We start from the raw sequence: 15,506 nt of genomic DNA, 5'->3' as shown, positions 1-15,506 counted from the left end.
GATTACACTTTTGTTAAGTGTTTGGCCGAGCTTCTCCTTCAATTTGTGGTGGTGCGTCTGGATGTTGTTACACAAATGGAGGGACCTACAGTTTTACGTCGGCTCTGAACGCACCTATACCCTCTCGGCTCGGTCGCAATTGAAATGGCAGTTTAAAAGAAATTGCATTTTATAATTTTACTCTGATCATTTAAAAAGTACTGAGCCTATTTTTATTCCGTAGTGATAAGAAGCGACATAAGACGATATTTATTTACACTTTTTATCGCACATACTTACATATATACACACGTGTGCTTATATGTATGTGTGCACATCGCTGCTTTCAAAGAATTGTCAATTAAGCTCGGAACACTTTGACGACAGCAAGCGACAAGCAGCATCTGTCAAATTTTAAATACACACGTTCTTACGGACACAATTATTTTGACGACAGCACGACATCTTGGCTGCAGGACTGCAATTGTCGACGTCGCCAAATTAAATCTATTTCTAATTTTGCCGGCGACAATGAGTAGATGTAGTGCTGCAAAATTAAATTGTCGCAAAATTAATCACATATTCTTGATTGTTCATGTTTTTCTTATTTACTTAAATAAAAATACACAATTTGTGAAATAAATATACCAAAATGTCAAACTTTAAAATCAGTTGTTTGCTATGTCGCTGAGGTCTTCAAAATGTTTAAGAAGCTGGCTTCAAGGCGACATTTGTCGACAAAATGATGTCGCTGTCGTTACGTCGTGAAGTTGCAGTCGTCAAAGTGTTCCGAGCTTTAGTCTGTCTTTCGTTCTGCTTGTGAAAAACAACAAAGAGAGGGAATATCAAGTGCGGCTTAGTATGTTTACACACTGACTAATTTGATACACTTTGCGCTATGATTGCACAAATGTACGCACATTCATATGTGTATACAGTCGTACTTGCTTATTCGCTTGCTTGGTTCGGTGTTCAGGCCTCTCGCGGATAAAATTTTTCTTGATTAAAATTAATTGTTTGTTGAAATACTCATCGCTCTGTTGGGATCAACGCATTTACAATATTAAAAAGCAATTCCAATTATCTATATCTATATATTATAAAAGAAACAAACAAATTTTGAATTCAACAGCAATTAATTTCAACGTAGTCTGTACGTTCATTGACAGGGTGACTTCGAAAAGTCACATTTAGTAAAGACACAAACCTGTAGTTTCATTTTGTATATTTCACATTTAAGCGCCAAGAACTATGTTGCAGCTAAATGGCTGTTATATATACATATCTATGTATGTATGTATGTATATATGTAGGTATTGCTGTATCTGATATTATCAACGTCACTAGTGTGTGGAAAACCACCTATCTGTTCGTTTCTGTTCACCTGGTAAAAAGCGAGTCTACCGATTTCGGATTTCAACGATAGCGATTTCGGATTCGATTCATTCACATCGAAATGGGACAAAACGGCATTTAATCGAATTGTGAAATTTTGACTGAGTGTTTTTATTCGCGGGTTGTTTTTGTGTCTAAGCTACTTATTTATACATGAATGTACTACATACATATGTATGTATGTACATATGTTTGTCAGGGAAATGACACAAACTCAATAACATAAGAAGGTACCACATATCTACATACATATGTACGTATGCTTGTATGTGTTATACCTACCATCCGACCCCCGAAAAAACTGTGTTGATGTTTCCTATTTAGAAATCAGCGTATGACAGCTTTAAATTCATATTTTCATACCAGCAGCTAAGTTGAACACCCAATCGGCCATCGTTGTATCGAAAATGTAATCGAAAAAAGTTTTCATAGCGTTTTTGATGTTTTTCCGTTTTGTTACATCGTTTTCTATCGCTTCGGGGTGGCTTTTCTTAGCAATTTGATGTGTTTTATGCATACATATATGGGCATTCCCATGGTGGCGCACGTGACAGTCGTACGATTTCAATGTGATACAAAAAAGGAATACCATTTGTTTTCTTTAACTTTTTTGGGCCATTGTATAGCACATAATTAGCTCTATATTTAACCGAAAAATGAAATCAATCGAACTGCTTGGTCCTGAAATATAAGCATTTAAAGAGAGTGTCGTTACGTGACAAAAAATGGAAGTTGATTTTTTCTTTTCTTACAAAATCGCAAAACTCTGCGAATTGTGGATGGCTATTTTCATGAAACTTGTTTTAATATGATTTGGAGCAATTCTAGTTGTTTTTAGAGTTTTTTTGAATTAATGCAAATTGTTTCAATTCTCTTTTATAACCCCAAGTGTGAAACGTGACGTGACGTGGCGTGACGTGACATAAATTTCCATCGTTATATTTTTTTGTTCATATGGCTTTTAAATGAATTTTCAACGCAAATAAAACATGTATTTTATGTAGAATATACTTTATATTTTGACTTCAGCGCCAATTCAGGGTCAATTTATTGGAAATCTATGATTTTATTATGTTTCAACCACATACGCCAAATTCGAACCAAATCGGACCATAAATACGGTTTTTCGAAATATCTCGACCTTGGCACCACCTAGGAAGACCATTTTATGCAAACATGATTCTACTTACATACATAGCCAGTATATATTTTAAAAAGCAGACAAATCGGCACGTAAATACGTTAGATATAAAACTTTTATTTTTTTTTGTCGTGGTGGACCTTCCGCTGGAAACACCCATATGTAATACTCCTATATTGGCAGTAAGAGCTAGTACCGTCCGAAAACACTACAGTACAGATATATCAATAAACACGTACGAAAGAAAAGGAACACATACGTTTATAAATAAACATGTACACAACACATATGTATACAAAAACGGCACTCAAGTACACAATACATTGACAAAAACGGTACTAGACTGTCTCGCTTTGATTTCGGAATGCTTACACATTGACAAGTTAGCTTACTGCCAATATAGAAGTATTACATATATGGTTTTATGTGGGATTTTAATTTTAATTTTGTTTTATTACAAATTTATGATATAAAATAAAGTGCTTTCTGATTAGAATAAGTTTATGCGTTTGCTTGGTCTGCCAAAAGGCCTAAATTTTTGTGAGAAGTGGGTGCCAGAACGTTGGCATTGAAAAATCGAACCGTGCTGATTATATGCGATTGTAAAACTCTTTCAATCATGAAAACCATACTTTATGAACATTCTGTTGCTAATTGCCATCAAGTTTCACTTTTTACATCTTCTAATATATCGAAATCTTGTGTCACGGTGTTAGTGCTCGAACTCCTCCTAAACGGTTCGACCGATCTTTATGAAATTTTTTGTGTATATATAGTAGGTACGAGAAACGGATGTAAAGTATATTTCATACCGCTAGGTGCAGGGGGCGTGGCACCTCCCATACAAATCGAATTTTTCATATTTCATATCTCTGGAAGTGTTCATGGTAGAGTACTCGAACATGGTATGGAGATATACGAAATCAATCCCATACTCTTAGAGAAAATTGAGCCTATTTGAAAAGGCGCCTTCCAACGCACTGAAACTACTACGTATCTTTGTATGCATGTACACTTTTGCTGGGTTATTTAAGACGGCTATGGAAATATGTCTTCTGACAACCACCAAACCGTAATATTAGAAGATAAATGCGTCACTAAAAATCATGAACGTAAACTGTTGGTGAAAATGTTGGACCAAATTGTTTCAATACAAAAAAACTTATTTTGGGCGGGACGAAGTATGCCGGGCCTGCTACTTTTATTATAAATACCAATATAATCGCGCTCAATCCCCGCGCCTTTTTTGTTTTCTTTGTTTGTTTTCATTCTTAGGCAGATGTCAAAAACGCTCAGAGATTTAATTCTTTCATTCTTTTCCGATTGCGTGATCTTGTCAGTTGGTTCATGTTGAACACGTGTGATCAAGAGGAGTAACAAGTATCAACATCAGAGTTCCCCTCCAGGCGGCTCTAAGAGCACTCACAATCATCACATGTAACTCCAGAAACATAGCTCACTCTCGCAGGCCTAGTGACATATCAATTTATGTATGTCCATATGTAGTTAGCAGCAAACGCGATCAATGACAAGCTCGCAAGAGGGGGTTCACTTTCACCTGAATGCAGGGTTGAATCGTGGCCTGAATGAATTAAGCCTTCGCTCGCTGCCTATAAGCTCATGAACAGTAATTTTTCCTTAGGTAAGTGAAAATAAAATTCACCGGCTTCGCTGGCTAGGTCAGAAAGTATTCAACGCAGGTAGCGATGCTGGTAGTAGAGGAAGAGGAAGGCCTCCTCTGTGTTGGAAAGACCAGGAGGAGCAGGACTTGGCTTCAATTGGCATTTCCAATTGGCGTCAGTTGGCACGGACTGGCGTGCTCTTTTGGAGTCGTCCAAAACCGCTTAGGCGGTTAGAGCGCCAATAAAGAAGAAGCTCGGTCTCACCTGATTACAGCAGATCTCTGCCGGGCGAACGAACCTCTTTTTCCACCACTTCTGGTAACAAGTGAAGATTTAAAATGAAAAGCGCTCTTCAAAAAAGATCGAAAAAGTCTAAAGACAAGTTCGCTTCACAAATGTGGAATGTACCCGGAGACATTCAGTGCAAGCGCTGAGCGCTCTGTGCTCTCAAGTAGTAAGTTCACCACCAAGCGAACAACGTCTGTTAAGATGGCTGCGCATGGACACAGGCCTGGCTTGATGAACTCTGATAGACCCAAGGACATCACCAGAGCATCGTTTTCAAACGTAGCTAAAAATGCGCGCATAAGAGCAAATCTCACGAGTTGTTTTTTTTTTTAGAGTCACTCACTTCTTTCGGCAGAAAAAAAAACGCTAAAGCATTCTTCCTGCATTTATTTCAACAAATGGACTTCCAGAAACCAATGCAATAAAAAAATAATCAAATTAAAAATGTTTTCATTGTCACTCGAAAAAATCCGAATTGTTTTTTTTTAAATAAGATTGGGAAGTTTTTAAACAAAAAAAAATGGCAGCATGCAGAATATCTGTCGCATCTATTTTGTAATTTTTGAAGTTTCACGATTTTTTTAATTTAAATAATTTAAGTCACTTCAAAATGTTAAAATTAAACGACGTAATTGTTCTTCTCTCCCAAATGAACGAGTCTAGTGCAATTAAACTAGTGTCTTATCAAATGAAAAGGATTACATTGAGTAAAAGGTGACTATGATTTGAGAAACTAAAATTCCATTTTTTTTTTTAATTTTTACTGCTGCACTCGAAATTCATTCTAAAATTGTTATACATACATAGGTATGTATATGTATATGAAGAAAATAATTTATTACTTATTTAATTACTTTTAAATTAAGGCGTGTGAGTACACATGTTAGTGGTCTGCATATGGTGCTACGGGGCGTATACGTTATATACGCAACTACGGGTGTATGAGTATGAGAGGTTATTTTTTACTTTTTTTGGTATATATTTTTTAAGATTTCTTTTAAATATAATTTCGCGATGGAATCGTGTTCTTTATACAAAACTGAAGAAAATCCATTTTCTAAGATAGGTGAACCGACATTTTCGACCAAAAACACTTTTTTGTCGAAAAATTTAACAACTCGTGAGATTTGCCAATAAGCACCACTTCATGTATGTATTTTAATTACGATTCGTGAAATAAAATACAGTAGTGGAAGAGTCCGTAGGCCCTAATGGAAACACATCCAATCCCCATTGCAAAAATTAGCGCTATAAAAGAAGCAAAATAATCCATGTGCGGGGCATATTGTAGTTGTAGGAGGTTTTAATCCATGAAATAAATAAGAGCTCGCCTGAAAGGTATTCAAACCCCAGAGACCTTCTAACAACAGACGGCGAGCGTGGGTACCGGTAACGCCCTCAAAAGCAGCGAAAATCTTAGAGAAGCTCCTAGAGTTTAACCCAGGGATACCTACATACATACAAATGGAAAGTGGCCAAAGCGGACCAAACGGATCGAACTATAATACAGGTAGTTTTGCTTCTCAACGACGAAAGTTTACAGTAGCGGACACCAAAATATCGCAGTGCCCAAGTAAATAAACGTACTATATTAAAATTATTAGCGCAGAGTGCAGAGAAGGTAGCAATTTTGAAGATAATGGAAAATGCCTAGCACCGTCAGCAAACAAAATTATTATCAAGGCGAATTCTTAGACACTTGGCTATTTATTATACTAAAATTTAATGCGGTATTCAACTGCTTTAGAAATCTAAAAATTGCATCAAAATTTCACCTATAATATTTTTTATGAATAAGGCCATTTTCAACAAAAATTTTAATACAAACAAATATAGATTCAAAAATCGGGTCCGACCAAGGCATATCAAACAGATAGTAGCATTAGAACAAAAACGACATTTTCGTGTATTTTATTGTTGCTTCCGGTATCGAAAGTGTCAAAAACTGTTCTAATTTTTTTCTTCTAAATCAAAGCGTGCCATGTGAAATACAAAAAAAGAAAAAAATATTGAAATTTGGAAAAAATAAAAATTGTTGCAACTTTCTTTCTTAGTAAATTTGTTTGCTTCTCGAATCACTGATGCCCAGTAATCAGCGTTTGTGCTGCTGAGTTGAGCGAGCGTTCCAAAAGCTGCTATTGAATCGCTTGTTTTGTATGGAAAAAGGTTTCACATGCAAATAGATTTTAAAAATTTAGCAATTTTTGCGCGAAAAAATTTGAAATATCTGACATTTTCGAGACAAAATAATTAAAAAAAAAAATCAAAAAATCAGCTGCTCTACTTATACTACCTATTCAACGTATTCATGTAAGGTGGTGTTGTTTCATTAAGCTGGCTATACAGTTCAACGCGAGCGTGAACGTGAACTTTTTATTTTGACTAATAATTTTCTGTCACCTTTTTCCTTCGGAGAATAATAGCTGACTTCGTGCTCCCCTACAATTTCTTCACCATAATTGAGGGGAAAAGAGTTTCCATAATTAAGCTACGCAAAGGCAACCCTTTTGCTCTGCGACGCCCTAATGTAGATTCAAACGAATTTAGCAATAATTAAACCATGATTTTGTTTTTTTTAATGTATGTATTTATTTTAAGATAAGAACATTTATGACGTAGCAACACGCACATAAATTGTGTAATATACATAAATAAAAATTAAAGTAAATGTATGCACATCATAATTACATAGTTGTTGTTTAATTTTTAAGGCAAATTGTTGCAAACAACTGTTGAACTGTTTATTTCATTTCTCTGCGGCATTTTTGTTAATCCTCGCTTACACTCTAAAATTACAAATAAATCGTATTTTTTTCGTAAGTATACATTTGTATGAAGGCATGTATGTATGTAAAAAGTTTAAGTTAATATCGTAATACAGTTAATTAGCATCATTGATATGTTGATAAATATTTGCTATAAAAATACTTGTAAATATATTTCAAAAATTGTAATTTCGAGATGTCTTCAAAGAGTGTTTGGTTGGTGGTTGGCACACAAAAAGCTTAAGTTTTAAAAAGCTATCTGCTTAGAAAACTGCGCTATAAACAAGAAAAGCTATTTCTTTTGTGCTGCTGAATATGAAACTATTTAGTATTTATGTACAAGTGTGTGAAAGTGTTGATAAAATGCATAAAATTGTAAGCTGCTGAAGGTGGTAATCAAAAACTTTGCTGGTGTAAGGCGGCTCTGGCTTCGTCTGTTGAAAAATCTCAAAAAGTTCTTTGCAAATATTTACACTAATTTTCTTTTTTTCCTTTTTTATTCGTATAATGCATACTTGCTGATTGTGGCATCTTTGGGCGGCGGTTATGAGAGCGATTCGATATGAGTTAAGGGAGGAGGGATGAGGTGATGTATGTGTGTATGTGTGTATGCGGATATGCGGATATGCGGTGCTTATAACACATATAATACCATTTGGCGACGTATACGCAACATTTTCATTTCCAATTAAAATTAATAACGTAAAACGTATGCATACATACATACATAGTATTTGTATGTATGTATGTATGTATGTAACTGCATGAGAAGCGCAAAGCTTATACAGCGCATAAATAATAGACGTAGGTACACATGTACTAAGGCGTGTAGTAACGGTAAACAAAAATCAAAAACATATATTTTTTTTGGCATGCATATGCGCGCCGCGAATGTGCGTTGGGTTGGCTGTGGCTGTGATNGCGGCATTTTTGTTAATCCTCGCTTACACTCTAAAATTACAAATAAATCGTATTTTTTTCGTAAGTATACATTTGTATGAAGGCATGTATGTATGTAAAAAGTTTAAGTTAATATCGTAATACAGTTAATTAGCATCATTGATATGTTGATAAATATTTGCTATAAAAATACTTGTAAATATATTTCAAAAATTGTAATTTCGAGATGTCTTCAAAGAGTGTTTGGTTGGTGGTTGGCACACAAAAAGCTTAAGTTTTAAAAAGCTATCTGCTTAGAAAACTGCGCTATAAACAAGAAAAGCTATTTCTTTTGTGCTGCTGAATATGAAACTATTTAGTATTTATGTACAAGTGTGTGAAAGTGTTGATAAAATGCATAAAATTGTAAGCTGCTGAAGGTGGTAATCAAAAACTTTGCTGGTGTAAGGCGGCTCTGGCTTCGTCTGTTGAAAAATCTCAAAAAGTTCTTTGCAAATATTTACACTAATTTTCTTTTTTTCCTTTTTTATTCGTATAATGCATACTTGCTGATTGTGGCATCTTTGGGCGGCGGTTATGAGAGCGATTCGATATGAGTTAAGGGAGGAGGGATGAGGTGATGTATGTGTGTATGTGTGTATGCGGATATGCGGATATGCGGTGCTTATAACACATATAATACCATTTGGCGACGTATACGCAACATTTTCATTTCCAATTAAAATTAATAACGTAAAACGTATGCATACATACATACATAGTATTTGTATGTATGTATGTATGTATGTAACTGCATGAGAAGCGCAAAGCTTATACAGCGCATAAATAATAGACGTAGGTACACATGTACTAAGGCGTGTAGTAACGGTAAACAAAAATCAAAAACATATATTTTTTTTGGCATGCATATGCGCGCCGCGAATGTGCGTTGGGTTGGCTGTGGCTGTGATTTTGGTGCGTGCGCAAGCGGATTTTGTTTCACATCTCTGCTTATTGTTGCTATATTTTCGGTTTAGCGTTGGTTTTTTATTATTTAGAAATCATACGATTGATCCTCATCATCGCCCTTGCGCACCTTAAAGAAAAGTTTGTAAAAGATTGCCGCAATAATGCCACCAAGTATGGGTCCAACCCAGTAGGCCCAGTGATCCGTCCATTCGTTTTGAACGACAGCCGGTCCAAAGGAACGCGCTGGATTCATGCTGGAGCCAGTCAATTTAACCTGCAAATATTGACATTTAAAAATATTTGTTTCTATACTTCTTTTCGTCTACTAATTGCCTACTTACAGCACACAAGTGACCGGCTGTAATGGAGAGTCCAATGGCAAGTGGCGCCGAACCTTTGATGTCCGAACGGCCTGGATCGGAGACAGCTTTGACAACGAATACCAATATGAAGGTGATCAAAGCCTCAATTAGTACTATTTGTCCGCTACCAAGTCCGGTTGCTGGCGCAGAAACACCCAAGTTTGTGCCGGCGATATCAGCGGTTACTGAAGCCTGAGAAGCGTGAGATGAGAAAGTTATGTATGCTTTGCTTTTATAGAATTAAGTTGTAGAGTGTTCACTGATACTTACGTATATAAACGCTGCGCCAGCAATGCCTCCAACCAATTGCACAATTATGTAGAAAATACTCTTCAGAATGCTCATTTCACCGACAATGAGGAAGCCAATTGTGACGGCGGGATTGATGTGGCAACCGCTGATGTGTCCGAGACCCTGAAAAAATAGATTAGAATGAAATAAACTTAGAGATTTGTTAACTACAAGATATTTGCTGACAGTAATTATAACTAAATTAAAATACAATATCACGAATTTGGTTATAAATTTCTCTTAATCCTTGCCATACCCTACCGATCATCATCTGTCTACCCCGCCGATTAGCGAGAGTCAGAAAGGATTTGTAAAGGTTCAAGAGTCTGGATTTTGACCTTCAATCGTATGGAAAAGCATCGACAAACGGTATGAAACACAGAGTTATAGTGATCTAAAGAATGAATCTTTGGCGTCATATATAGATGAATGAGGGCAGGATCCCCTGACATCAAAGAAGGTAGATCCGAACCGCATTGGTAGCGGGATCCATTTCGCAAAGGGACCACCTGATTACAGGGGAACGTAAAGCTAGGCTGTAGGTAGATATTTGGCACTAGACAAGACAGTGGTTAATGAAATAACTTGACAGAGAGAGATAGAGAGAGAGAGAGAGAGATTGGGCAGCATCGGAACCTACAAATACAGCGCAAATGGATCGAGTAGCAATGCGATAGCTTTACTTATATAGATACCTATATCCGTATATTTACTGCGATTGAGCTCTATCATCACAAAAATGTAGATTTTTTCATCTGCAAATATTATGCCGCTGTTAAGAGTTTTAACTGTTTTTTAGTCCTCAACGTATTCAAAAATATTTGTGAATTAAGCAAGGAGAGCCGACAAAAAAGGGGTTATGTTTGAGTATAAAAAATCTCTTTTGATTCCACATAAAACAACAAATTTTTTGGAGGCGCTAGTAATTTGTACATATGTATGTATCTTTATTTGGAATACGTTGATAAAGTTTAAAACAATTGGTATTGAGACTTTTTATGCTAAAGCTCTTCTTTGACCTGAGGTAATTTTTTAGAAAAAATATTTAAAAAAAAAAAAACTTATTTATAAAAGCTCGATTTCTTAAGGTATTTTCAAATGGGTCCAGCTCACATAAATTTTTGGTTTTTCCGAAATATATCGGCGGAAGTCTTAAAATATAATAAATTTTATAATTCCGAAGGATTTTTTTGTATGATGAGTGATACACCCTAATGTACATACAAATTCGGTTGTTCATAAACCTCTCTTCACCTCATTCCGTAAACCAAATGAAAACATTCCCACGCCCGTTCGTTTTTCATACATCTTCATTCCGTAACACGTGATTGGATTTTAAATAAGTGCATATGTGTGTATGTAGATATTAACGTTAAGCTCATGCGGGTAACTGATGTTAGTTCTTAAATTCAATTGTGCTAAAATTTGCAATGCTAAATAATTATTTACATAGGTGCGCGCATGCACAGTCATTCTGCGCACATTAAAATTATTCTTTAAGGGAGTACATAAGTACATACGTACATTAAGGCGTATCACGAAAAAGTTTGGCGTATGTCAGTTTTATCAATATCGAGATATCGAGAAAAAGTTTTTGGCGTACATTTTTTTTATGCACCTGCTAAAAACCGCTAATCGCGTTGTTTGCTATAACTTTCCTATTTACTATGCGATTTTTTATGAAATTTTTATGTCGCTGAAAAGGCCTCGCTCATGGCCTCAGGCCTCATTCTAGGGATATTAATTCTAAAATTAGTGAAGATATAAATTAAAACAGTTTTGAAGGTCAAAATTGTTTAATGGCCAATTATAGTCCTGAGCGACAGAAATATTTCAAAAATCGGATATAAAATAGAAAAAATTATAGCAAAAAACGCTATTTAGCGTTTTTCGCGGTTGCCTAAAATTTTTTTTAAACCCAAAATTTTCTCTCGACATAAAAGTTTAAATAAGACTGACACACGCTAAACTTTTTTTCCTGCATATGTCGTGATACGGCTTAATGTACATATGTATGTACATATACACCGCAACGCTTTGACAAGCGTTTGAATGCAAAGCATAAACAATGCTTACATACATTCTTTTCTTCGAAAAAAGAAAACGGGCAAAAATCAAGACAATTTATTGAACGTCATTGCGCATGCGTGAATATACATATTCGTTTAACCCCTACCAGGAAAGGCTTTTTAGTTTCGAAAATTTAGCTTAAAGTTGGGAGGGTTGCAATATATAGAGCAGTTTTAAGGCAAATCTTTTACATTATCATGCTAAAACCTAAAAGGAATTGCAAAAACAAAATAGCAGTAGATCTTTCCCAAGACAAGGCTTTAATAGGTTAAAATTCATTAAGAAGTCATAGATATGTATTTTTGTATATATGCAAATATGCGTACCTTTATGCCACTTACAGCACTTGGCATATTACACTGCCATGACTTTTAAAATTTAGTTTCAGCGATTATGCGTTGTTGAAATTGAAAGTGATTATTTGCGAAAAGTTTTAAAGGCGGATCAACGATTAAATCTGCATTGTTGAAGCCACAGAGACATTTATTTGATTATCGCTGATTTAAGTGATGTATTGCATATTTATGTGGTAATGTGTGGTAATGGTTGTTTTTGATTGTACTGAAGGTTTTATACCGTTCACGAAATACGAATAAAAGATTTGAATTTTAAATAAAATGTGGCTAAAAGATTTGATTTAGATACATTGTAAAAACATAAATACATACATGCATATATTATGTACATATGCACATTAGGGTGGTCAAAACACACAGGAAAATAAATTTTTTTGGAATTTTTATGCTGTGGCCATCCAGAATGGGATGAATGGGAGAAAAAGAAGCGCGTATTTCTTATTTACAAATCAGTTAATATTTAAGCGTGCGGCCGGGCTTTGCAGTTTTCAATGCATTTTACATGTACTTGCTAAAAACCATTAAAAATAAAAATTGTTTGATCGAAAAAGGAAATTTCGCGTCAGAAAACTTCCAAAAATTAAACTATGATGCTTAGTTAACTTCAGAATTTTACTAGTTTGTCAAAAGCAATAAATTTACCTTACATAAATTGGCTATTTTACGGATCTTGTTTTCAATGAATTTGTTAAATTTTATTTTGCATTCTACTCGATGTTTTCTGTAGGTTTGTGGTAAAAAATTTTAAAAACAGGTTGCCACCTATTTGAAAATTTACAGAATATTTAAATTTCTAGATTAGGAAAAAGCGATTTAAAAAACTGTTTTGAAATTGAAAATTTGCTCGAAAATCAAAACATTTAATAATGGAATAAAATTGAAAGCAAAAAAGGTAAAAATATTTCACATCGTTATTTTTGAATTTTTTGAAAAATCCCTAGAATATTTTAGTGCTGGAGGGTATAAAGTAAAAATTAGATTCATCGAATTTGGGCAGTTAAGGATATCAAAAACTTCGTAATAATACGAATAGCACCATCATTTCAAAGCCACCTGCGACTGTAGGGTATGACTTTAAAGTGAATGCCAATACATACATACATACATATATTCAAAAAGTTGATGCCCCACGTCGTATGCGTAATTTTTGTTCACATTTCAAGTGCTGTATGATTTACGGAAAGCGAAAAAAGTCTGACTCTACGTATGCAGTGCAGTAAATGAATTCTAATATAAACATAAATTCCAACTGCTGACTATTAAACTGATTTGATGAGGCTGACTTTATGACTTTTCGCATGCCAATACAATTATGTAGATACAATGTAGCAATGCTGAGCTCCACGCCATCTTTTCAACTACTCGAGTGCATTCAATTCGAATGTTAACCGAAGAGTGCTTTGCACAATGCAACATAAAAATATGTGCACTTTGAGTGAATAACAAAAAAAAAACAATCTTACCATCACCGCAAAACGGGCGCGTATGGGCTTAACCATGTCTATCGCGCCACATCAGCGGCTGCAACAGCAAAGCAAAAAAAAAACAAATCACATTCGCCCATAACCATAAACAATGCGAAGATGTGATCTGAACATGTCATGCTGTGCGCTAAGCACTAAACAATCACAACTCAACTGTTCTAAGCTTTTTGGTAGTACTCGAACTAAAAAAAAAAAAAAAATAAAATTAAACGCAATAATGCTGGCTGCTGGCTGGCCTCAGCTTAAGCACTCAAGGCCATATACTACGCAAAGAGCGAGCTGCAAGCATGTTACGCATGCGCGCAATAAAATGCAAAAATACGAGAATGCGAATATGAAATAAAATCATTGCAATCGCCGCTTGCAAAAACGGATCTAAGGCCAAGCATGTCGCCGTGTGGTGTGGACATTTGCGGCTGCCAACACTTTGAATGGAATCGAAAGTGTTTTGATTGAAAATGCATAAAAATTGCCAGCAAAATAGTAGAACAAAAATTTGTAACAAAATGTATTCACATTTGGGTATGTGATTGCTGTATGTATGTGTGTGAGTGTGTGTTTGTGTGCGATTGTTGTAGGCCTCAAAGTGTTGTCGCAGACAGCTTGGTGTTGCGAATGCCAATGTTCATGCCACCACTGCTAGCCGCTGGCCGACCGAACAGTGACCGCCTTTACGCACATAGCCATGACTCTGGTGGCATGTCGCATTTGGCTGGGGAGGCTTAGCGCAACTTGGCGGCTTGGCGGCTTGGCTGGCTAATGATTGCTGATACGATAAATTGTAGGTCTTTGGCAAGTAAACAAATGTTAGCCAGCTAATATGAATAAACGAGTAGTCACTCATAAGTACTACATATATATAAACATGTACTAGGCAAATAAATAATATCATTCAATATCAATGCTTTGCAGCCAGCGCACAGCTGTGATACCTGCGTTCGCTTGTGCGCGGGCCTTTGCGCACGCGCAGGCCGCTTTGCTAATGCGGTCCATTCACATTCATTTGCGAGCGTGCGCACTACCTACATACCTATGTACATTTGCGTAGCCTTTTAGCGCACACGCAAAACTTTAATTGCGATTTTTGTCTTAATTTAGTGGTTTTAGTCTCGCTCGTAGTAAACCATTTTTTTTTTTATATTTTGTTTTATTTAATTAACGTAGTATATTATTTATAGTGGCTTAAAAGCGCTTGTTTAGATACTTTTTGGTTCGTTTGCATTGTGGCGTTTTCGTTCAAGTTTAATTGACCGCCACCTTCAATATAGCATGTATTTTCAATGAATGTGTGAGAAAATTATCAGCTTGCGTTTCTTAATAAGTTTATGAGTGATTGCAACGCAAGCTGCAAAGTGTATTTATGTAAATGCTGCGAGAATTGAAACGTATAATCATATTGCTAAAATGTATGATATCATGAAGTTGTTTGGAAAATTTTATTCTTTGCGTGACTCTTGGGGGATTTCCAAATTACTTATGTACTTATATAAAAATTAAAATTTTTATAATACAACTTCGTGAAAGGGAGATAATTTTATTGTTTTTCAATCGTAATGACTTGATTTTGGCCCAACGTAAGTCCAACAAAACCAGATAATCTGATGACTTGAAAAGCTAAACCCAAAGCATTTGTGACTTAGCCTCCTGAAGGTAATTAATTTTAACTTAAAGGTTCGATGAACTGATGTATGGCCTATCCCCCACAGAGTATCCCATAGGTAGTCAAAGAAAGAATCCCCTTAATTTTGATTCCTGTTGAAAATGTAAATATTGACATCTTAAACGGTGGCTATGGTAACCAACCAATCAATTGGGGAATTCTTGGAAGTACACAGCACAAATATGGAAACCTATATATCGTTGGCTGAGTGGAAGATCGCTCCGTATTAGCAAATGATCACAGAA

General features: G+C 35.5%; 1 protein-coding gene across 1 annotated transcript; it reads right to left on the bottom strand.

The window, feature by feature from the left end:
- Nucleotides 1-7,000: 7,000 nt before the first annotated feature.
- Drip (aquaporin homolog protein drip) lies at nt 7,001-13,616 on the bottom strand. The gene is made up of 5 exons (XM_017628698.1): nt 13,581-13,616; nt 9,671-9,814; nt 9,380-9,592; nt 9,166-9,312; nt 7,001-7,211 (listed from the first exon to the last, which is right to left on the bottom strand). The coding sequence occupies exons 1-5, from the start codon at nt 13,614-13,616 to the stop codon at nt 7,194-7,196; spliced, it is 558 nt and encodes a 185-aa protein (XP_017484187.1). The 3' UTR covers nt 7,001-7,193.
- Nucleotides 13,617-15,506: the final 1,890 nt, after the last annotated feature.

Source organism: Rhagoletis zephyria, unplaced genomic scaffold (assembly GCF_001687245.7).
Source record: "Rhagoletis zephyria isolate East Lansing unplaced genomic scaffold, Rhagoletis_zephyria_1.1 Rzeph_scaffold_06143, whole genome shotgun sequence".
NCBI lineage: Eukaryota > Metazoa > Arthropoda > Insecta > Diptera > Tephritidae > Rhagoletis > Rhagoletis zephyria.
Note: the sequence above shows the minus strand (reverse complement) of the source record. Positions and strands in the feature narration are given on the sequence as shown.